Below are 25,806 nucleotides of genomic sequence, written 5' to 3' on the forward strand. Positions count from 1 at the left end.
ATTCAGAAAACTAATATGGCTTGCGTGGTTTTTTTCATGCATTATAAATGAAATTAAACTTAGAGACAGCACACTTTAAAAACTATGAAAGGTTTAAACTCAAGACAGATCTGGGTTCAAATTCTGAATCCAATAATTATTTATACTAGTAATTATATTAATATAAATAATATTTATAATTATTAGCCTTCTAACCTTGAGCAAATTCCTGATCTGCTTGATGCTCACTTTTTTTATAAAAATGGATATAAGTACTTCTTCAACTAATTGCTAAAAGGATTTAAAGGAGAAAGTGCTTGACTGAGGGCCAGGCTTATAAAAGATACTTTTAGAAAAAGTCATTCCAACCCTTTTTTGGAAGTTCTGCCATTTTGTGCTAATAATATACATACTTCAAAAAAAATTGTATATAAGATCAAGATAAGCTTATGATAAAATAAACCTGGTCTCAAAGATGAAATGACTGGATAATAAAAACAGGAAACCCATAGGTTTTCCCTTCTATAGGAGAAGAACCCTAGAAAGGAGTAATTTTTAAGTCTCCCAAATCTTTCAGGACCTAGCCTTCTTAACTGTCTTTAGCCTCGCTTCCTCACCGTTCTATCACAAGTCATATGGGGCTGGGGGTTTGAGGCTCAGTGATCTCTCACAAAATGCTTCCTTTACCTTCCCCCTTCTCCCGCAAACTTAAGTCCCACTCAACTACTAAAGGCAATGGCACCCCACTCCAGTAATCTTGCCTGGAAAATCCCATGGATGGAGGAGCCTGGTGGGCTGCAGTCCATGGGGTTGCTAAGAGTCGGGCACAACAGAGTGACTTCACTTTCACTTTTCACTTTCATGCACTGGAGAAGGAAATGGCAACCCACTCCAGTGTTCTTGCCTGGAGAATCCTAGGGATGGGGGAGCCTGGTGGGCTGCCGTCTATGGGGTTGCATGACTGAAGTGACTTAGCAGCAGCAGCAGCAGCAGCACCAACTACTAAAATTTAGGTTTTGAGTCCAGTCACTTCTAACCACTTCCCTTCAAACACCCTGGTCCATTGTTTCCCCTGAATTATTGCAACTGCCCAGTAACTAATCTTCCTTCTTTTTAAAAACTTACTCAAGATCATGTCCCTGCTCTGTTTAAAACCTACAAACCCCTATATAATATGGCTTCCATGCTCCTTTTCACCGCTGTTCCAGCTGCAATGGCCTTCCTGCTGTTCTTCAAATGTGCCTCAGCACCTCTGACATGGCTGTTGCGATAGGCATGGAACATTCCCTTCCCCAGCTATCTGCATGGCTCTTCAGTTCATTTGCATCTTTGCTCAAAAATCACTGATTACAGAGGACTATCCTGGAGAAGCTATTTAAAAATGATTATCTCCCTCCATCCCCGAGTCAACCCCTCTCTGATTCTTAACTATTTTTCCCTTTCCATTTTTAACTGATTACACTGTGTATTTGTTTCTGTTCTATATTCTTATAGAACATTTAGAGTCGTGCTCTGCACACGTTCAATATTCAGCATTTGTGGCGGGAATGAGCAAACCTTACAGATGTCTGCTCTGCTCTCTGCAGCTCTATCTACCCGTTCTCCCCGCTTTCTCGGCTCAATGTTTGTCTCCCAACAGTAAACATGCATTTACTGTTGCATGGGGAGAAATTATTTTACCTTGACTTCATAATCCAAGTGGCCATTATAATGTCTAGTATAGAGTAACTGATACTTGTTGAATGAGTAATTTAGAAAGTGAACAATTCAATTGTTTCAAGGTTGAATAAGAAGACTTTTAAATCCATTAGTCTGTTACAGCCAGGTGAACTTCCCACAGGAAAAGGCCGAGTGCAAGCTCAGAGAACTTTCCAACATGAAACTCTTCAGACTTTCTTAACTGTAACTTGAGTCTTAAGATTTTAACTTTATAGCTTTAGTATGTAAATTTATAAAAGATTAGCTTTCTACAAGCTTACTTAGACCTCAGAAATGTTCCAATAAAGTAATGACCGTTGGTAAAATTTTAACCTCAAGTTTTATCACCTCTTTACCTTTTTAACTCCAAAGAAAATTATTATTTTGAAAAACTCTACTGTTGCAAGATTGTTTTCATTTCACTGATGCTGGCTATATATGGTAGTCTATGGATATCATTTTAAAAGAATTAGCATCTTAATCTTTCACACAAATATTCCTCTTGTGAGTCATAAAATTATTACAGCAGAGAATAGCCAGGATTTAGAAATCAGTAGGAAAGGCAGAAGTAATACTGCAATGCTTATCAAAAGAAGACACGAAAACAGGCATTTATTTAGTTCTTAAATGTAAATAATTTAATCTTTTTTATCCTTTCTACTCCAAAGCTGAGCAAAGTCTCCTAAATTGTACAAATAATCACTGTAGAAAAGCTGAACATGGACACGTGTATTTTAAAACACTACTTCCTAGTAACTCATTTTACTAAGAGCTGGTAGCAGAGGTATGCATCAATTTTTTCCTGTATATTCTTTAACAATATCTTCACACTCTTCTAAGTTAGTCTGTTAAAGTAACCAAAATAAGCTTATATCCTTTTTTTCATTAGGCTCAGTATTTACAACAAATTCTTAGTAACTTTCAGAATTCAAGTGAACTTTACTTTCCCAAATGATTACTTAAGAGGCTTTTAATACATTTTAAAAAATATTTGTTATTCATGCCCTAAGATCACACCAAGGGACCTCAGCAATCTTGAGCTTCTGTATGTCTCCCCTTGCTTTCGAAGATAACCTCTAAAGTAAAGAAGACAGAAAAGAATTACCTGGTATGAAATAATAGGGCATATAACTAAATACATGAATACAGTTCAATCCCTGGGTCAAGAAGATCCCCTGGAGTAGGAAATGGCACCCAGAGCAGCATAGCAGGCTACAGTCCGTGGGGTTGCAAAGAATCGAACAACATATATTGTACATGCCAATATGTTAAGTAATATATAAACACATGCCCTGATTCCAGAATAACTGAATTTAAAGTTCCACTGATACATTTGGTGTGGAGGGAGTCTGAAAGTCATTTCAGAAATGTAACTAAGTAAATTCAGAATAAAGCTAACACCTTGCTTCATTTGCCAAATGTTGCTGCCTTGCTCAGGTATTCTGAGCTTTAGTATTATTTAGAAAATACTTTTCAGTTAAAAATCATGAATGGAATTAGTCAATATCAAGAGTGATTCCCACTGCAGAAGGAGTGAGAAGCTCTCACCACCAGAGTAACATACAGGCCATTAGCTGCCCTGACATGAGTGGCATGTTTCATCAGCAGCAATGTCATGAAACCATCAAGATTAAAAAGTGCCAACCCAGTGCAGTATTCTTGCCTGGAGAATCCCATGGACAGAGGAGCCTGGCGGGCTACAGTCCACGGGGTCGCAGAGTCAGACGTGATTGAGCGACTAACACTAACTTGGAAGAACTAAATACTGAAGATATAATTGCAAGCTATTGTCATCTGCAACTCGTTTGGAGATTCTAATTGGATTATTTTTTCTATTTCACAAATAAATATTTTTACCATCATAATCCCTATATATTGTTTACTGATAACTTTAATTAACATGAAATGGACTGGTCCATATTTTTAAATTAAAAAAGTGGTTCTTGCTTCCATAGTATTAACCATTTTTTCAGGAACTTAATTAACAAATAAATCAAGACACTGAATAAAACAAACTGAGTCTCTTAAGGATTACATTCATTTGGAATTATTATGTTTTTTGCTTTTTACTCTTTTCTCTTTTCCTGTGGTCATCTTTCTTAATTTACCAAAATTAGCAGATGAGAAAAAAACACTATTTTTCTTAATTTACCAAAATTAGCAGATGAGAAAAAAACACTATTTTTGGTTTAAAAAAGATTATTTGGGATACACTGCCTCTGTCCTGTACTTCACTGCTTCGATGTTGGGCTTTATTATAGTTTTATTCCCATTTGGTATACTTTAGTATAGTCTTGTTCCCTATATTACAACTTCAGGTTGGCAGATTATTTCCACCTTACAATAATCAAAAGCTTTAAGAATCAGGAAAAAGTCTGACCCATGAGAAAAAAATGGTATTTCCATTTAACACTCTTACAACTTCTTTACCAAATGGGCAATCTATGTGACTCTAAAAGTCAGCAGATAACACATGAGTTGAATAAGAACTAATGATGTATATTTGGTGTTAAAAAGCTTGTAAACATAGCCCTAAAGATAGTGTGGTAAAAGATTATAACAAACTGATTTAAAATGAAGTTAACAGTAATTGGACTGCAAGGAGATGCAACCAGTCTATCCTAAAGGAGATCAGTCCTGGGTGTTCATTGGAAGGTCTGATGCTGAGGCTGAAACTCCAATACTTTGGCCACCTGATGAGAAGAGTCGACTCACTGGAAAAACCCCTGATGCGGGGAAGATTGAAGGCGACAGGAGAAGGGGACGACAGAGGATGAGACGGCTGGATGGCGTCACTGATGGTGGACGTGAGTTTGAGTGAGCCCCGGGAGTTGGTGATGGACAGGGAGGCCTGGCGTGCTGCAGTCCATGGGGTTGCAAAGAGTCAGACATGACTGAGTGACTGAACTGAACTGAACAGTAATTACCAGGTAATGTAAACTGATTAAATTGTAAAATATCATATGAAACCACATTTACTTGATTATTCAGTATATTATATCAAGCGCTGTATTTTGTTAATAATAATTTCTATGTACCCACTTTGTATAAAGATTGTATCATTTAATCTTCACCACAGCCCTACAAATTCAGTGTTATTGTTTTTATTGTCACTCCATTTTCCAAGTGAAGAAATGAGGCACAAGTAAATATCCTCCTTTATCCAAGATCTTATAGTCAATTAAGAGACAGAGCTGGGATTCAAACCTGTGTCTGCCTGACCCAGAGCCCTTGATCTTTAACCCTCCTTCTAAACTCCTCCTAAGCTCATTCCAAAGGTGAAAAGCAGAGCTTAAACGCTTGCGAACTACAGCACATGAAGCAGGAATCAGCAACTCCTAAACTCTGAGGTCAGCTTTCTACTTTCCATACATCCTTAGCTCTTCTGTGTTTTTTAAAGTTAAAAATCTCACTATCAACCTTTTACCTGTTATTGTTACATTTCACATCTGCTCTATCTTGTATTTTCCTTGGTAACAATCTTTTTCCCATCTGGAATTTGGTCCTCTGAGAGATTACACAAAGCAGAAGTAATACAACAGGCAAATATGAAGGCACCTCCAAACGACACACTATGCCTGCTTCTCAATGTTTCCCCCACAGCAATGGAGGTGCTGAGCAAATTCCTTCAACATGCATCATCTTCCACGATCAAGACGGCATTTTCTCCACCTATCTTGACAGATTTCCTAGGAATTCCATGCAGGTTTTCGTAACAAGGAAATCAGAAAGTGCTGTATTGGCAGATTCAGGCATTAGTCAAATAAATGCCAGACTTAAACCATGAAAATAATGAATTCCTTAAAATGTACCTGTAACAAGACATTTGATTTTATCAAATTGTTATCAAAGGTAGGTTTTTTAAAAAGCAGACAACAGAGGGTTCACTGACACTGCATCATTTAAATCAAGGCTTATGCCATTTTTAATAATCCTAAATAGTCACCTGTCCTTTGGCACCAAGTTATTTCTGGATTATCACAGGATATATTTTCTTTATACTGCAGCTTTAAGATTCAGCAATCTTGTGAATCATTGGTGACAAGCTACTAATAAAAAGCTTCATATAAATGGAGCTCTCACACACTCTGTCTCACATACATACATGACTACTGGAAAAACCACAGCTTTGACTATGCAGACCTTTGTCACCTCTTTTTAATACGCTGTTTACATTTGTCATAGCTTTTCTTCCAAGGAGCATAAAAGCAGAGTTGGATCATAAAGAAGCCTGAGCACCAAAGACTTGATGCTTTTGAACTGTGATGTTGGAGTAGACTCTTGAGAGTCCCTTGGACAACAAGGAGATCAAACCAGTCCATCCTAAAGGAAATCAGTCCTGAATATTCATTGGAAGGACTGATGCTGAAGCTGAAACTCCAATACTTTGGCCACCTGATGCAAAGAGCTGACTCACTGGAAAAGACCCTGATGCTGGGAAAGACTGAGAGCAGGAAGAGAAGGGGACGACAGAGGATGAGATGGCTTGATGGCATCACTGACTCAATGGACCTGAGTTTGAGCTAACTCTGGGAGCTGGTGATGGACACGGAGGCCTGGCGTGCTGCAGTCCATGGTGTTGCAAAGAGTCGGACACGACTGAGCGACAACAATGTGCCTTAAACATAATACATTTAATGTAACTTGTCAGGGGCAATCATCGATTTAATAGAATACAGTTTGTGTATACTTTTATATATGTATATATTATATATTTAATGTAAAGAAAAGTAGAATTATTTTACTCATTATTCAAATTTCCTCTTATTTTGTAATTTTCTTTTCCTCACATTTCAAATTCCTTTTTACTAAGTTCACTGTCTTGGCTAATTCAGTCAGTTCAGTTCAGTTGCTCAGTCGTGTCTGATTCTTTGCAACCCCGTGAATCGCAGCACGCCAGGCTTCCCCGTCCATCACCAACTCCCAGAGTTCACTCAAACTCATGCCCATTGAGTCAGTGATGCCATCAAGCCATCTCATCCTCTGTCGTCCCCTTCTCCTTCTGCCCCCAATCCCTCCCAGCATCAGAGTCTTTTCCAATGAGTCAACTCTTCGCATGAGGTGCCCCAAAAATTGGAGTTTCAGCTTTAGCATCAGTCCTTCCAATGAACACCCAAGGCTGATCTCCTTTAGAATGGACTGGTTGACTCTCCTTGAAGTCCAAGGGACTCTCAAGAGTCTTCTCCAACACCACAGTTCAAGAGCATCAATTCTTCGGCGCTCAGCTTTCTTCACAGTCCAACTCTCACATCCATACATGACCGCTGGAAAAACCATAGGCTTGACTAGACGGACCTTTGTTGGCAAAATAATGTCTCTGCTTTTGAATAAGCTATCTAGGTTGGTCATAACTTTTCCTTCCAAGGAGTAAGCGTCTTTTAATTTCATGGCTGCAATCACCATCTGTGGTGATTTTTGGAGCCCCCGAAAATAAAGTCTGACACTGTCTTGCTAATTAAGTGGCCAGTTAAAAGAATATAAATTTCTTCATAGGATCAAATAAGTCTTGCCTCTAGAACCCTTTCCAGGTGCATCTTTAAGTGATTTCTCAGTGGCTCAGAGGTGAAGAATCTGCCTGCAATGCAGGAGACCTGGGTTTGATCCCTGGATTGTGAAGATCTCCTGGAGAAGGGAAATGGCAACCCACTCCAGTATCCTTGCCTGGAAAAATCTCATGGACAGAGGAGCCTGGTGGGCTACGGTCGCAAAGAGTCAGACATGACTGAGTGACTAATACTAACAGAAATTTAGCCAACTATAAATCACATACCTCCAGTCTAGCAATAAAACTCATCATTTCAGAAAAAGACACAAAATGCAAAAGTAAACTAATCATTCCTGCTAAACCAAATTCCAGTGAAAGAAACTGGATTTCATAACATCTTAGAACTGGAGAAAATCTAAAAATATAGTTCCATTAAAACCTATGCAGAAACCTAGAGAGTCTAGAGAAAATAGAGGAAAGTGATCTGATTAGAAATAATTAGAACAGAACACAAAGCTGGACTCAAATATGTGAATGAGGCGAGTTCTTTTTTATAAAAGATTAACAATAGGAAGTTCCAGTTAAAATAATTAATGACAAAAATGTAAATCAAGCTCCATTTATCTTGATTAACTCAGTAAAGGGTTTCAAAACAGCTGTGTATCCTTCTCTTTTATACAAAGGCTTCAGATTAGCAGGTTCAGAAGGAATTGTCTTCAAGGTGAAAACCGTCTGCAGATACCTTGCTTAACTGGAAATAGGCTAGCGACTTTGTCAACACCCTGAAAATTTATTTAAATATCCTCACAATTCTTGCTCACAGGCTCTAGGCTTTGAAAACTCAAAAGACTATTTTCCAAGCACAGAGGAGTATCACTTCTGCTGCTGTACTCTAGGAGAAATCCTTGACTGAGAGATAAGATCATTTTCTCTTAAAGCTATTCGAGAAATCATGCTCTGTACCTCAGTGGAGAATGCAGTCACCAAACACCGTAAGTTCGGTTCAGACGGAGAAGGGGAAGCCCCTGAGTTGAACCCTTATTAACATGACATTATGGCTGTAACTATACATGAACATGAGGTTAGCAAGATTACAGTTCCCATGGCATTCATTCCAAAGCATGGCAACAACACAAAGTCTTCCATTTTTAAATAGCCACTCAAGGTTTCTCAAATGTGAAGTGAGACTAATAACAGCGCCTAATTTAATGACCATTATGGGGATTGTACAAAATGACCTTAGCAGGAAGCCTGGCATGTAAATAGGGCTTCCTGTTATTATTTAACACCTTGGTGGCTCAGATGGTACAGAATCCGCCTGCATGCAGGAGACCTGGGTTCGATCCCTGGGTTGGGAAGATCCCCTGGAGGAGGGCAAGGGAACCCACTCCAGTATTCTTGCCTGGAGAATCCCATGGACAGAGGAGCCTGGGGACTACTTGCAAAGAGTTGAACACGACCGAGCGACTAAGCAGAGAAGAGCACACACTACACCACCACTTCAGCATGCCCAGGTCTCTGAGGGGTGGCTTTTCCCATTTCAGGTCCTGCCTTCAACTCTCCACATCTAAGCCTCTCTTCATACAACTCCCAGCCCCTCCTCACAAAAACACACCAACCCACTACAATTGTGCCTCCTGCCACTTGACTCAAACCATTCCTCCCTAAGTCACCTCTTTAATTAACACAGCAGCAAGCATGTCTAGTAATTTTTATGTAGTACAGAAAAACACATTTCATATTTTACAAAACACAGAGCTGAAATAAAAATATACACAAATATTCTAAAATCCATTAATACCAATTTGATACATCCTTTTGGTTTTAAACATAAACTTGATTCCAATTATTTTCATTTCCTTAGACCATTACTGTTAGAAAGTTTAATAGGAAAAACATAAACAAACCAATGTTCTAAAAGTATAACAGTCAATCTTATAGAAGCAAAATGCTTGATCTTCCAAGATAAAAGTTAAATTAATGAATTATTTCTTACTAATTTCCCAGGTATAGTTTTAGTTGGATTATGACAAAATGAAAAACGAGCATCATCTTCTTTGAACTATAAATAGAAAGCAGCTTACACAACTTTTATTTGGATATTTGATAATTAAAAAAATAGCTGTCAAGTAAAAATACTAGTCAATAAATACTTGCATAATATTTGGCCTTTGAAAAAAGTTTAACTTCAATGTCACATATAAAACATATTCTGAGGATAAGTATAGGTGCTGACATTAAAATAAGCGCAGATAAAATGGAAGCTTTATGACAAGAAAAGCTCAGTCACGAATCTTGCCTTGATTTTCATTTTCTTGAATTCTTTCAAGTGTTCAACCCATCGAAGGCAAGAATGGAGTTATGGGACAGCAGAACGTCCTAACACACTGTCATCACCTCTAGGGTAGGACACTTTGAGTTTCATGAGCTTTCCTACAAGGAACTGCACCCCTCTCTCCACCTCTACCAGTCCCTTTCCAAAGGCTGCTGTTTAAGAAAATCTACAGTGCAGCTTCCAACAGCATCGCACCGATCGGTCTGCTGGGTAGGGCTGTGAGGGGGAAGGCCATCACGGGCACTGCTGCTGCCATCTGTGCCCTGACCCAGGACTTCAGCGAGGGGGGTAAAGCATGGGGCAGGGGCGTGGTCAGAGGCCCAGCCCACAGGCTCCAAGCCCCGACCCCAGGCTTGGGGGGCATCTTCCCCGAGCAGGGGGCGGGATGAGTGCTAAGTCGCTTCAGCTGTGTCCGACCGACTCTTTGTGACCGCATGGACTGTAGCCCACCAGGCTCCTCTGTCCATGGGCATTCTCCAGGCAAGAATACTGGAGTGGGTTTCTGTGCCCTCCTCCAGGGGATCTTCCTGGCCCAAGGATTGAACCTGTGTCTCTCAGTCTCCTGCGTTGGCAGGAGGTTCTTTACCCACTAACGCAACCTGGGAAGCCCTTTTCCTACCATGCACAAAGATGCATAATGGGTAGCTACGGCCTTGGGCCTATGTAACAAAGAAGAAAGAAGCCATCCAAAATCTAACTGACATAGGGAAGAAGGAACTAAACCTTTACTTAGTACCCACTCCATATTAGAAGTGTAATATAAAAGCTTTATATGTATATTATTTCCTTTACTGTCTTCCTCTCTATAATAAGGGGCATTGTTACTCCCAATTACACAGATAAGAAAAACAGCAAATTTAAGTAAACTGCCAAATAGGAGACAGAAAAAAACGTACACTCAGGTTTATCTTCTATGAAAAAGGTGGCAATGCGTTAAATAGCACGTACCAGCCCTAAGAAAGGTGCTTTGGGGTTTTATAAGTTGCTCCCTTCCCGTTATTCTCAAAGGAGAACAAACATTCACGCTAAGAGGGGGCTTCCCGTCCACCCCACAAAAGGAAGAGGGAAACTTCAACTCTACGGTCTCGGACACAAGAAAGCGGTAGAATAAAGCATGAGCATGTCAACGTTAACCAAACTAGGGATCTGAGACACTCACTTCAGAAATGAAACTTGGAAAACTGCTGGCTTTCAATCACCAAGGCCCTTATGTATTCATGATTAAACAAGGGTTTGGTATAGTCGGCTATTTGAAATAAAGAAGTTTCTCTCATGCAAGAGGATAGAAAGTAACCATCACCCATGTTCCAGTTTCCTTGAAAGAATAACGACTGTCTTCCACAGAAAGTTTCGCCAAAGCACCACGTGGCGTGCCCTCACGACAGCACTGCACTCACCCGAGGCCGAATTCATCATGTTCTGCTGCACCGGTGGGCTGGTCGGGGCGGTGACGTTCATCTGGGAGAGCATGGCCTTCCTGGGGTCCTGCCAGGTTGTTGTCTGATCTATGTGACTGAGACAAAAACATCCCCTGCGTTAGATAACACAGACGAGGCCCTACAAGCAGCAGCCTCGCTTCTCAAAACAGGCTGGCTGTATGAGCTAGCAGGCAGGACTCTAAGTGAGCTCCGTGAAAGCAGTCTTACCGCCGCACCGCCCTCACCCTTCCTCTGCAAACTTTCCTCGTCCTTCTATCACTGGACGTTCTGTTCTGAGACTTTAGAAGTGCAAAATCTCAAAGTTATGTTGGAAATTTTAAGCGAAGGGAAATCATTTTCACCTAGTAGACAATTATCTGCCATAATTTAAAGTTGAAATGTGATTTATAAATCATCTATAACAGTAGTCATATACGTTAAACCCAAAATTCATTAGGGAATCACCCACTTTTTTTCCTCCCAAAGCTATAAATGCCAATTAACCATATAATTTGAAGACCTAAAACCCTTTACACTGAACAAAGCACAAAAACATTAAACATTCTTATTATATTATATACTTAAAAGCCAAAACAGAAATACAAGCTAAGTTTTGACTGTCTTCTATTGATTATTGAAGGACTTTTTCAGGTAAACATTTTCTATGTACTATTAACTTACTACAAAATGTCTAATACATATGCATATGGACATCTTTATCTAAAATATTGGGGATTAAAAATAGCTAAAAATTACATGAATATGAAACTACAAGGCATCTTACACAGTATTTGGTTTACAAGCATGCAAAAAAATATTAGTTTTCATCTTCCAGAGAAGTGTAATTATTTCTGTGAAAGAAAAATGAAATTTAAACCCATGAAACTACCTGAACTTTATCGTTCTCTTCTGTTTAATTTATAAAAGCCAGATAATATCTAATGAAAGGCACTAATTAAATATTGCTACATATGATGTACTGTACTGCAGCTATTGAAAATACTTTAGAATAATATTTAATAGCATAGAAAATATTAATAATACAGATTATAGCACAGCATACAGATTATTAGTTTCTATGCTATTAAATATTATTCTAAAATATCTTCAATATATAGTACATCATATGTAACAATATTTAACTAGTCCCTTTCATTAGATGTTATCTGGCTTTCAATTTTTGGGCTTCCCTGATAGCTCAGATAGATCTGATAGATAGAGTGCCTGACGAACTATGGAATGAGGTTTGTGACATTGTACAGGAGACAGGGATCAAGACCATCCCCATGGAAAAGAAATGCAAAAAAGCAAAATGGCTGTCTGGGGAGGCCTTACAAATAGCTGTGAAAAGAAGAGAAGTGAAAAGCAAAGGAGAAAAGGAAAGATATAAGCATCTGAATGCAGAGTTCCAAAGAATAGCAAAGAGAGATAAGACAGCCTTCTTCAGCAATCAATGCAAAGAAATAGAGGAAAACAACAGAATGGGAAAGACTAGCGATTTCTTCAAGAAAATCAGAGATACCAAAGGAACATTTCATGCAAAGATGAGCTCGATAAAGGACAGAAATGGTATGGACCTAACAGAAGCAGAAGATATTAAGAAGAGACGGCAAGAATACACAGAAGAACTGTACAAAAAAGATCTTCACGACCCAGATAATCACGATGGTGTGATCACTGACCTAGAGCCAGACATCCTGGAATGTCAAGTGGGCCTTAGAAAGCATCACTATGAACAAAGCTAGTGGAGGTGATGGAATTCCAGTTGAGCTATTCCAAATCCTGAAAGATGATGCTGCGAAAGTGCTGCACTCAATATGCCAGCAAATTTGGAAAACTCAGCAGTGGCCACAGGACTGGAAAAGGTCAGTTTTCATTCCAAAGAAAGGCAATGCCAAAGAATGCTCAATTGCACTCATCTCACATGCTAGTAAAGTAATGCTCAAAATTCTCCAAGCCAGGCTTCAGCAATATGTGAACTGTGAAATTCCAGATGTTCAAGCTGATTTTAGAAAAGGCAGAGGAACCAGAGATCAAATTGCCAACATCCTCTGGATCATGGAAAAAGCAAGAGAGTTCCAGAAAAACATCTATTTCTGCCTTATTGACTATGCCAAAGCCTTTGACTGTGTGGATCACAATAAACTGTGGAAAATTCTGAAAGAGATGGGAATACCAGACCACCTGATCTGCTTCTTGAGAAATTTGTATGCAGGTCAGGAAGCAACAGTTAGAACTGGACATGGAACAACAGACTGGTTCCAAATAGGAAAAGGAGTTCATCAAGGCTGTATATTGTCACCCTGCTTATTTAACTTCTATGCAGAGTACATCATGAGAAACGCTGGAATGGAAGAAACACAAGCTGGAATCAAGATTGCCAGGAGAAATATCAATAACCTCAGATATGCAGATGATACCACCCTTATGGCAGAAAGTGAAGAGGAACTCAAAAGCCTCTTGATGAAAGTGAAAGTGGAGAGTGAAAAAGTTGGCTTAAAGCTCAACATTCAGAAAACGAAGATCATGGCATCTGGTCCCACCACTTCATGGGAAATAGATGGGGAAACAGTGGAAACAGTGTCAGACTTTATTTTTCTGGGCTCCAAAATCACTACAGATGGTGACTGCAGCCATGAAATTAAAAGACACTTACTCCTTGGAAGGAAAGTTATGACCAACCTAGATAGCATATTCAAAAGCAGAGACATTACTTTGCCAACAAAGGTTTGTCTAGTCAAGGCTATGTTTTTTCCTGTGGTCATGTATGGATATGAGAGTTGGACTGTGAAGAAGGCTGAGCACCGAAGAATTGATGCTTTTGAACTGTGGTGTTGGAGAAGACTCTTGAGAGTCCCTTGGACTGCAAGGAGATCCAACCAGTCCCTTCTGAAGGAGATCAGCCCTGGGATTTCTTTGGAAGGAATGATGCTAAAGCTGAAAGTCCAGTACTTTGGCCACCTCATGTGAAGTGTTGACTCATTGGAAAAGACTCTGATGCTGGGAGGGACTGGGGGCAAGAGGAGAAGGGGACGACAGAGGATGAGATGGCTGGATGGCATCACTGTCTCGACGGACGTGAGTCTGAGTGAACTCCGGGAGTTGGCGATGGACAGGGAGGCCTGGCATGCTGCGATTCATGGGGTCGCAAAGAGTCAGACACGACTGAGTGACTGATCTGATCTGATCTGATCTGATAGCTCAGCTGGTGAAGAATCCGCCTGCAGTTCAGGAGACCTCGGTTCAATTCCTGGGTGAGGAAGATCTGCTAGAGAAGGGATAAGCTACCGTTCTAGTACTCTGCCCTGGAGAATTCCAAGGCAGAGTATATATAGTCCATGGGGTTGCAAACAGTCAGATACAACTGAGTGACTTTCAATCACTCATAGCCTTTTAAAGTAGACTGTAAAACAGTATGTACAGCATGGAGCTAATTGTTTAAAACTGTGTGGTGAAAGCACATGGGAAGGATACACATCAAAAGGTTTCTTTTTAATGAATTTTCACTGGTGTATATCTGCTTTATAATATTGTATTCGTTTCTTCCATAGAGCAAAGTGAATCAGCTATACATTCTAACATTAGAATGTTTTAACAGTGTTTCTCTCTAGATGGCAAAATTACAGAACTTTGCTTAATAACAGGAAAACCTAAAGACAGTCATGAATTCACCATCTTTGAAAACGGTGTGGAAGGGCATTAGAAATAAACGTTATTTTTTTAAAAACTCAAGTCATTTTTTCTATGGCTGTTTAAATTTCAAATCTGATTTCTCTCTTCTTGAATCATCCCCATGATACTCATGTAAATGGTAAGGAAATGAGACCCTGTGATTAATTTTCTTGAAACCCGAATGCTCTCGTCAATAATGTTATTTGATCAGTAACACAGGGATCTAGGCTCTGACTAGTGCTGTGCTGTGATCAGTTGCTCAGTCCTGTCCAAATCTTTGTGATCCCACAGACTGAAGCCCGCCAGGCTCCTCTGTCCACAGGATTCTCCGGGCAAGAACGCTGGGGTGGCTTGCCATGTGCTCAGGCTAGAACAGACCTTAAATATTATCTCCTGGAGACGGGACAATCCTTCTTCCTAAGGAAGGAGAAAGAAGAGGAAAACAGAGGGGGTAAAAATGCGAAAAATTTGTACATTTGGGAATAACAATGAAACCTGACAGCTGAATGCTCTCACAGAGCAACTAACAATGCCGAGAGAAAACATTTAACTGAGTACACAGTCTCTCAAATATTGCCTGACCAGCACTTCTTCACCAGTCGCAGGTGGTTTTCAGCAGTTGCACTACCATTGCTCAGGTCTAGACAATACACGTAAAACCTTGTTCAAGTCTGGATATGTGAACACCTCGTTCCAAGAGATCACCTTCCTGTCAAGCCCAGTAACGGCTCTTTTTCCATCCTTCACAAACAACCATAAAATGTTGTCTAGATAGTCTCGTGCTTATAAAGCAGTACACATGATAATTAATACAGTCATACTGAAGGAGAGAAACTTGAAAGCTGGAAAACAACCAAAATGTAGGGAAATGCTGTTTCTCACTGCCTGTTATAATGTTAAGAAACCAGGAAAAGTGGCCAGTGATTCATTATTACCACCTCTTAAATTTTAATGAAATCGTGTGCCACCTGCCTACTCCTTGTCTGCAGTACTTCTGAAAATCTGTTACATTTGTGAGGGGTGAAAGAGAAGAGGATGGCAGGTTCAGGATTTTAACTGCTGAAGGTTTTCTAATATCTAACAGCTGGTTTCTCTGAAAACTAACCAATGACATAAATCACATTAATCCTTCATAACTAGATTGAAGTCCACCTGAGGGTTTAGGAAGACCCTATTCTGATGACTAATGGAACAACAAATCTTCCCAGATAGAGGAGGCAATCCATAAATCTGTTCTTACGGTTTTCATCTCCTTTAAACAAATTAGGCTTTTAAATATAATGCAGAGAATGTATAGCTTCACTGCTCTTAAGAGTGACTATTTTGCTGAAATGCTACTAAGTGTACAAATGCTAAAATTTCTTCTCCTAAAAAGGTTTCTGTTGAACCTCAGTAAGCTAGTTTAGAGAGGTACAGAGCTATCCTATGTTACTTCAGCAAAGGTTTCACTTACTCAAAAAAAGATCTACTTTTCTTTAAGGAATAAATATGCCATCATCTAAATTGTCCCAAACATAAAAGTATTAAGTGCCTGAAGAACTACGGACAGAGGTTTGTGACACTGTACAGAAGGCAGTGATTAATACCATGCCCAAGAAAAAGAAATGCAAAAAGGCAAAACAGCTGTCTGAGGAGGCCTTACAAATAGCTAAGAAAAGAAGAGAAGTGACAGGCAAAGGAGAAAAGGAAAGATATACCGATTTGAATGCAGAGTTCCAAATAGCAAGGAGAGATAAGAAAGCCTTCCTCAGAGATCAATGCAAAGAAATAAAGGAAAACAATAGAATGGGAAAGACTAGAGATCTCTTCAAGAAAATTAGAGGTATCAAGGGAACATTTCATGCAAAGATGGGCTCAATAAAGGATAGAAATGGTATGGACCTAACAGAAGCAGAAGATATTAAGAAGAGGTGGCAAGAATACACAGAAGAACTATACAAAAAAGATATTCTCAATCCAGATAATCACAATGGTGTGATCACTCACCTAGAGCCAGACATCTTGCAGTGTGAAGTCAAGTGGGCCTTAGGAAGCATCACTATGAACAAAGCTAGTGGAGGTGATGGAATTCCAGCTGAGCCATTTCAAATCCTAAAAGACGATGCTGTTAAGGTGCTACATTCAATATTTCAGCAAATTTGGAAAACTCAGTAGTGGCCACAGAACTGGAAAATGTCAGTTTTCATTCCAATCCCAAAGAAGGGCAATGCCAAAGAATGTTCAAACTCCTGCAAAACTGCACTCATTTCATGAGAGCAAAGTAATGGTCAAAATTCTCCAAGTCAGGCTTCAACAGTACACGAACCAAGAACTTCCAGATGCTCAAGTTGGATTTAGAAAAGGCAGAGGAACCAGAGATCAAATTGTCAACATCCACTGGATCATAGAAAAAGCAAGAGAATTCCAGAAAAACATCTGCTTCATTGACTACGCTAAAGCCTTTGACTGTGTGGATCATAATAAACTGTGGAAAATTTCTTTAAGAGATGGCAATACCAGACCACTTTACCTGCTTCCTGAGAAATCTGTATGCAGGTAAAGAACCAACAGTTAGAACCAGACATGGAACAATGGACTGGTTCAAAATTGGGAAAGGGGTATGTCAAGGCTGTATACTGTCATTCTGTTTATTTAACTTATATGCAGAGTACATCATGTGAAATGCCGGACGGGATGAAGCACACGCTCGAATCAAGACTTCCAGGAAAAATATCAATAACTTCTGATTTGCAAATGACACCACCCTTACGGCAGAAAGCGAAGAGGAACTAGAGAATCTCTTGATGAAAGTGAAAGAGGAGAGTGAAAAGCTGGCTTAAAACTGCTTTAAACTCAATATTCAAAAAACTAAGATCAGGGCATCCAGTCCTATCACTTCATGGCAAACAGATGGGGTAAAAATGGAAACAGTGACAGACTTTATTTTCTTGGGTTCCAAAATCACTGCAGATGGTGACTGCAGCCACAAAAATAAAAGACACTTGTTTCTTGGAAGAAAAGTTACAACAAACCTAGACAGTGTATTAAAAAGCAGACACGTTACCTTGCCAACAAAGGTCCATCTAGTCAAAGTTATGGTTTTTCCAATAGTCATGTATGGATGTGAGAGTTGGACCATAAAGAAGACTGAATGCTGAAGAATTGATGCTTCTGAACTGTGGTGTTGGAGAAGACTCTTGAGTCCCTTGGACTGCAAGGAGATCCAACCAGTCAACCCTAAAAGAAATCAATCCTGAATATTCATTGGAAGGACTGATGCTAAAGCTGAAGCTCCAATATTTTGGCCATCTGATGCGAAGAGCCGACTCATTAGAAAAGACCCTGATGATGGGAAAGATTGAAGGCAGGAGGAGAAAGAGACGACAGAGGGTGAGATGGTTGGATGTCATCGCTGACTTGATGGACATGAGTTTGAGTGAACTCCAGGAGATGGTGAAGGACAGGGAGGCCTGGGCTGCAGTCCACAGGTTGCAAAGAGACAGGACTGAGAAACTGAACAACAATGATAACAAACTGTCCCAACTATAAAAGCATGTAACCATTTAGATGTCAAAAGGAATATGAAACAAGATTAACTTTAGAATTTTTGTCTTCACTTATTCTATAAGAATAATGAATATTGTTTTATCCTAAAGTCAATTTGTAGCAGTACATCTAAAAATATCTAGTTTCCTTTTTACCACAAGAATAAGAATCTTTATAAAAACATTTCATACAACAAAGAAGTATTTTTTGTTAAGAAATTTTGCCAGGCCTACTCCTCCACCAGATATCTGCACGGGACTTTCCTTCATCTCCTCTGGTCTTTGCTCAAATGGCTTATCCCCAGTGAGGATTTCTGTAGTCATGGCATTTAAAATCCAACATATTTAAACTCTACTCCTTCTTCGCTTTATTTCTGATTATCTTTTATCTTTATCTGACACATAATATACTTATTGTATTCATCTATTTTCTCCAATAAGCTCCAGAGGAAAAGGCACTTTTACTTATTTTGTTAACTACCATATCTTCAATGATTAGTAGAGTGCTTGATAAATATTTGTCAATGAATTAATGAAAACTTTTTCCTTTCTGACCTAAGGACATCAAACCGTCTCCCAAAGTCCTTGCAGCCTTAAGGACTAACCTTATCAACACCCATCTTCTTTTCCAAAAATGTAATCACAGGCAAACACTACAGACCCACTAGAAACAGCAATAAGGAGATTACTGGTAACACTGGCAAGAGCAGCTTCAGGGGCGTGATGAGGGTCGAGTTAATAGGAGGTAAGAAAAACCACCAATGAATGGTATGGATTTTTGTTTTTTCAGGAGGAAGAAACTCAAGCGTTTAAATGTGATTGAAAACAGAGCAGCTGAAGATGTGCTCAGGGAGCATTTGAAGAGTTCCAGCCACCCATCAGAGCATGAGAAGGGCAGGTGTAGACACAGCGTCCACTGTACCAGGGGGTGGGGGAGAAGGGGCGAGGCAGGGGCAAATGATTTCACGGTTGGTCAGCTCATCGCATTCCAGTGTGATGGCTTCTACTCTCTTATTGAAAGATCTATCATTACGAGGATTAACGAGGGTGTACCCTCCACTATGCAAATAGAAAACTGAGGGACTGAAGACTTCCTTGGAGCTCTAGTGGTTAAGAATCTGCCTGGCAATGCAGGGGACACAGGTTCAATCCCTGACTGGGGAACTAGGATCCCGCATGCCCCACAACTGCAACCCGTGCAAACTGGAGCCTGTACACAACAACAGGAGCCAGTGCCGCCACTGAAGGACCGAGCCCGGCTCACGGAGGTCCGGCGGGCAGCAAGCAAGACCTGACCCAGCCAAGTAAGTGAACAAACGCTGAAACAAGACCCGAGGCACGTGCACAAGGTCACACAGCCAGTCCACAGCAGGACCGCGTGGTGTCCAGGAATTCTGAAAGCAATTTCTGTACCGGAAATACACACGAAAAGTACAATACTTGAAAATATAAATCTTTGCAATATATACTGAAAAACAAATATACTACATAAATGCTGAAGAGGGAATATAATGGCATGGTATTGAAGACTTAATAAAAGATGACAAAATATTAAGAAACACAATCTCTATTCCTACTGGAATATAAACTTACTGATAAACTGCACCTGGGAGAATGCCTGGTATACAGTAGGGCTCAGTGAACATGCAAACGGCATAAATATTAAAGCAGTGTGTGCTATTTAAGAATGCAGATAAGTGAGAGTTCACATAAATACTCATCTGAGAAAAGGGTTGAAAAGAATTTTCGCTTAAAGTGAAGATTCTAAAAATTGTCAAATTATAAATAACAGAACCAAAATATACAAACCAAGGAGACAAAATTAAGAAAAACTCATAAAACAGTATCTTCAGAGTTAAATGTATGAGTAGTTATATATAACATAGAAAATAATTTTAAATTTAGTTCATCTTGTTCCTAAGAATAGTCTAGCTGCTACACCTACTGTGAAAGTAAAAGTCACTCAGTCGTGTCTGACTCTTTGTGACTCCATGGACTGTATAGTCCATGGAATTCTCCAGGACAGAATACTGGAGTGAGTAGCCTTTCCCTTCTCCAGGGGATCTTCCCAACCCAGGGCTCGAACCCAGGTCTCCCACATTGCAGGCGGATTCTTTACCAGCTGAGCCACAAGGGATGCCCAAGAATACTGGAGTGGGTAGCCTATCCCTTCTCCAGAGGATCTTCATGACCCAGGAATCAAACCCAGGTCTCCTACACTGCAGGCAGATTCTTTACCAGCTGAGCCACAGAGGAAGCTTGTGTAGCCTATTCCTTCTGTAGAGGATCTTCCCAACCCAGGAATCGAACCAGGGTGGCCTGCATTGCAGGCGGATTCTTCACCATTTGAGCTACCAGGGAATCCCTACTATAGGAAAATTATGTGTGAAATTCTCTAGCCCCTTCAAGGTATGTAAATAAACTAGCTTCTGCTATTATTCTGGAAAAGGAAAGGTGACTGAATTTATGACCAAGATATGACCTTACTCTAGAGCAGTTATAGCTGGGAAACAGTGACCCTCTCAAAAGTTTAGACTGCTGAAACATAAGCAGCTGTACTTTTTGACCGAGGTCCGATCTCTCCGCTGTATACAGAGCCACTCTCCTATTGGCTTCTGTCTTTTACTTTATACTGCAGAATTTGGCCTTATGTATTGGATGACTTAGTAGAATGCATGTAGACCACAAAACGGGAAGAAATCCAAAGTGAATTATTAGTACTACTGACTTTTTGCATAATCCCACAAAGGTTTATTGAGGCTACAGTATGCAGAAATATTTGAAGAGCTTTATATCCTCCTGTGAGATGTAAACCTTATGAAACTGAAGCGTGGGCAAGGAACGTAAGGAATTCTGACCTTACAAAGAAGAACATTACCATCACATCTTCAAATTCGAAGCAGGAAAACTGTAATAATAACCTGAAATGCTGCCGGAAGCTACAGTGGGGAGATTCAAAGATCCCATCTCCCCAGGATGGTGTTCAACAGCAAAGATGATACTGGGGCACTGTTCTATGAGTCTCTCTCACAAAGGCTGAACAAGATAATCATTTCCTAGTGTATTAAGATTAAGTGATATGCCCAAGGACAGCCGACTAGTACGCAGTAGAAGTGGGATTTAAATTCAGGAATGAATTGATACAAAAATCTGTACTCTTTGAACTATTATTAGAATTCTCTTCTGCTGTGTGAGTATTGTCAGTGTTGTTTAGACTTCTTAAAACTAACCTCTACATCACCAACCTTCCCTCCTCCAACCCCTGTAATAATTAAGTACAAGGAGACAAAAATCTCCACAACAACACCCAGTAGACCAAACACCCAATCACACAAAGCCAGGATTAAAATAAACGTTTTTTAGCTTCTAGCTCAGTGTTCTTTTCACTTTATCGTACTGATCACTAAATAGGAAAAGATTTTCTAAAATGATAATCTGACACTCTACAGAATAAAATCTTTTCAGGGAATGTAATTGAAGAGAATCAGAATTCTTTTAATAGTTGATGAATTGAAAATCAGGAAGCATGTAAGACTATCCCAGAGAACTTCCCTGGTGATCTGGTGGTTAAGAATCTGCCTTCCAATGCAGGGAGTGTGGGTTTGATCCCTGGCCTGGGACCTAAGATCCCACAGTCCACGGGGCAATTAAGCCACAACTACTGAGCCCACGCGCCACAACTAGAGAAGTCCACAGGCTCCACCGAAGACCCAGGGCAGCCCCAGAAAAGCCTAATCCAGGACGAGCAGATGAGCTCTGCAATCGGAGCCAAAGTTGTCTTTTATAAAATGCACAGTCATTAGAGAGGTTAGTGATCGGTTAACTGATAGCACTGGTAAAGAGATAAATTGGTTATGGAGTATTATGCCTCCATTTCTAATCCTTTAATCTGGTGGTTTGTAGCTCTGAAGTGACACTGGTTTTTCTCTTTCTTATTTTGTTTCCTACTTTGGAAACAAGATTCTTGGCACTGGTATAAATTAAGATACAGGTAAAATAACCTGCAAGTCGCTTCCCTATCTAGACATTGTCCTCTTGTTATAACATAGGGTCTAATCTCCTGAGAAAGTACTTCCTTCTCAGGTTTTAAAGACTTCTGCTAAATCATTCCGCACAATCTACTGAAAGTAATTGTCCCTATTATTTACTTCAACAGATACTGTCACAATGGCACATAAACAACTGTTTTAAGAAAACAGTGAACCAATTTTGGAAGTGGTTCATGGAGAGATGGCTTAGATAGCTGTGTTACTTTATAAAAATCCCCTTTGCAAATCAAGTGTTATCAACATTATATAATCAACAGCCATATAAGCTTCTTCATCTTCGACTGCACAGAATATAATCAGTCTAATTTAAGAAGTGACCATCTGGTGATGTCCACGAATGAATATAGTTGTATCCTGTGAGAGTTTGCTAGGATCAACATATTCTCCTGATAGCTAATAGCACAAAACTATTAATTAGCCTTTGCCCTGCTTCATTTTGTACTCCAAGGTCAAACTTGCCTATTACACCAGGACTCTCTTGACTTCCTACTTTTGCATCAGTCCCTTATGATGAAAAGGACATCTTTTTTTGGTATTCGTTCTAGGAGGTCTTTTAGATCTTCTTTGGCATTAGTGGTTGGGGCAGAGACTTGGATTACCGTGATGTTGAGCGTTTGCCTTGGAAATGAGCTGAGATCATTCTATCATTATTGAGATTACACCCAAGTACTGCATTTAGGACTCTTCGTTGGCTCTGAGGGCTACTCCATTCCTTCTAAGGGATTCCTGCCCACGGTAGTAGACGTAATGCTCACCTGAATTAAACTCACCCATCCCCGTCCATTGTAGTTCACTGATTCCTAAGATGTCGAAGTTCACTCTTGCCATGTCCTTGACCACGTAAAATTTACCTTGATTCATGGATCTAACATTCCAGGTTCCTATGCAATATTGTTCCTTGCAGGGTCAGACTTCCTCAGAATCTACTAAATGTAACTGTCCCTATTATTTACTTCAACAGATACTGTCACAATGGCACATAAACCACCCTCACCAGACACATCACAATTGAATGTCATTTCTGCTTTGGCCCGGCCCCGTCATTTTCTCTGGAGCTATTTCTCCCCTCTTCCCCAGTAGCATATTGAACAGCTACCAACCTGGAGGGCTCATCTTCTGCTATCACATCTTGTTGCTTTTCATACTGTTCTTGGGGTTCTTGAAGCAAGAATACTGAAGCAGTTTGCCATCCCTTCTCCAGTGGACCACGTTTTGTCAGAACTCTTGACCATGACCCGGCTGTCCTGGGTGGCCCAGACTGGCAGGGCTCATAGTTTCACTGAGCCACACAAGGCTGCGGTCCATGTGGTCACTGTGGTTAGCTCTGCGCAAGCTTCCTGATGGGAGGAGCTGGCTGTGGGGAATACATCTACTTCTGCTTTACTGACTATGCTAAAGCCTTTGACTGTGTGGATCCCAAATTTGTGGAAAGTTCATACAGAGATGGGAATACCAGACAACCTTAGCTATCTCCTAAGAAACCTGCGTGCAGGTCAAGAAGCAATAGTTAGAACCAGACATGGAACAAAGGACTGGTTCAAAATTGGGAAAGGAGTAGGTCAACACTGTATATTCTCACTCTGTTTATTTAACTTATATGCAGAGTACATCATGTGAAATGCTGGGCTGGATGAATCACAAGATGGAACCAAGATTGTGATATCAACAGCCTCAGATATTCATGAAGGTAAAAGAGGAGAATGAAAAAGCTGGCTTAAAACTCAACATCCAAAAAATGAAGATCACGGTATCCAGTCCCATCACTTCACGGCAAATAGATGAGGAAACAGTGGAAACAGTGACAGATTTTATTTCCTTGGGCTCCAAATCACTGCAGACAGTGACTGCAGCCTTGAAATTAAAAGATGCTTACTCCTTAGAAGAAAAGCTAAGACAAACCTAAATAGCATATCAAAAAGCATAAACATCATTTTGCCAGCAAAGTGCTATATCACATAGTCAAAACTATGGTTTTTCCAATAGTCATGTAGAGATGTGAGAACTGGACTATAAAGAAGTCAGAGCACCGAAGAACTTGATGCTTTCAAACTATGGTGCTAGAGAAGACTCTTGAGAATTCCTGGAACAGCAAGGAAATCAAACCAGTTAATCCTAAAGGAAATCAACTCTGAATATTCACTGGAAGGATTGATGCTGAAACTCTAATACTTTGGCCGCTTGATGCAAAGAACTGACTCACTGGAAAAGACCCTGATGCTGGCAAAGATTGAAGGCAAGAGGAGATGGGGACAACAGGATGAGATGGTTGGATGGCATCATTGACTCAATAGACATGAGTCTGAGCAAACTTTGGAAGATACTGAAGGACAGGGAGGCCTGGCGTGCTGCAGTCCATGGGGTCGCAAAGAGTCGGACACGACTGAGCGACTGAACAACAACAACAGGCAATCAGTCAGGCCTCCTCACTTGCAGTCCATAAGGTCGCAGAGTCAGACACAAGTTAGTGACTGAACAACAACAATATAAACTTAATATAAACACCTGTTTCTTTCGAGACATCTGCTGTTATTTCTTGAGACTACTGTTCTTCCTCTGGTAATTTTTTCCCCAACTGGCCCACAAAATACTTCATTTCTACCTAACCTTCTCAAGACCCAGATCCTTCATTTCAGAATTCTCCTCTATGGAATAGTAAGAAAAAGAAGACATGGATTCAAATCCCAGTCTCAAATTTGCCAATGACAAACTGGGTTGTACAGGCAGGTCGTTTTATCAAATGGATTCATCTTCATTAAAATAAGACTGATATTTTTACTTACTTGTCATGGTTTTGAGGATTAAATTTAGTCGCATATAAAAAAAAGCAGCTAGTATTGTGGTTCCTGGTATACAAAAAGCCCTCAAATATTTTTTCTGATTTCAGTCAGTTCAGTCGCTCAGTCATGTCTGACTCTTTACAACCCCATGGACTGCAGCACGCCAGGCTTCCCTGTCCTTCACCATCTCTCAGAGAGGGCTCAAACTCATCTCCATCAAGTCGGTGATGCCATCCAACCAACTCATCTTCTGTCGTTCGGTTCTCCTCCTCCATTCAATCTATCCCATCATCAGGGTCTTTTCAAATGAGTCAGATCTTTGCCATCAGGTGGCCAAAATATTGGAGCTTCAGCTTCAGCATTAGTCTTTCCAATGAATATTCAGGACTGTTTTCCTTTAGGATTGACTGGTTTGATCTCCTTGCTGTCCAAGGGACTCTCAAGAGTCTTCTTCAACACCGCAGTTCAAAAGCATCAAAAGTATTTCTGACTTCATGTCTGTGCTAGTTCAAAACAGGAAAAACTTCACAGTAGACGGGTAAAGTCAAGAGAATATTTAAGAATGAGATGAGTTTGGTTAAATGAGAATGACAGATTCAGGGCTTTCAGAACTCTGAAAAAGAGTTTAGTTTTCCTCTGATGGGTGATAAAGAGATGTAGTAGATAGACACAGGTTCTGGGGCAGAAAACAAAATGCCTCTGGACCATAAGTTCAGTCTGCACCGATTTATCTGCTTAGAATAAGAATGAACTAGAAAAGGAGCCATGCAAGTACCATCATACTGGCTCTGAGGGAAGAGAAGCTAAGGAATTTGAAAGTAAAAGAAAAATGCCATCCATATAAGCAAGTATCTTGAAATATTGTTAAA

At 40.0% G+C, this 25,806-nt stretch overlaps 1 protein-coding gene and 1 long non-coding RNA gene across 13 annotated transcripts in view; both read right to left on the minus strand.

The window, feature by feature from the left end:
- Window positions 1–25,806, minus strand: part of YAP1 (Yes1 associated transcriptional regulator) — a 135,905-nt gene that overhangs the window by 59,866 nt on the left and 50,233 nt on the right. For all 12 annotated transcript variants that reach the window (XM_086338888.1, XM_086338884.1, XM_086338886.1 and 9 more), the window contains exon 3: window positions 10,895–11,010. In XM_086338888.1, the coding sequence (XP_086195014.1) occupies window positions 10,895–11,010 (116 nt within the window). The remainder of the gene's footprint in view (window positions 1–10,894; window positions 11,011–25,806) is intronic.
- LOC147357301 (uncharacterized) lies at window positions 2,630–4,536 on the minus strand. The gene is made up of 2 exons (XR_015141758.1): window positions 4,393–4,536; window positions 2,630–2,753 (listed from the first exon to the last, which is right to left on the minus strand). It is a non-coding gene; the product is annotated as an uncharacterized LOC147357301 (long non-coding RNA).

This window comes from Bos grunniens, chromosome 15 (genome assembly GCF_055505025.1).
Source record: "Bos grunniens cultivar Pamir isolate PY7600 chromosome 15, Bosgru_T2T1.0, whole genome shotgun sequence".
Classification (NCBI taxonomy): Eukaryota; Metazoa; Chordata; class Mammalia; order Artiodactyla; family Bovidae; genus Bos; species Bos grunniens.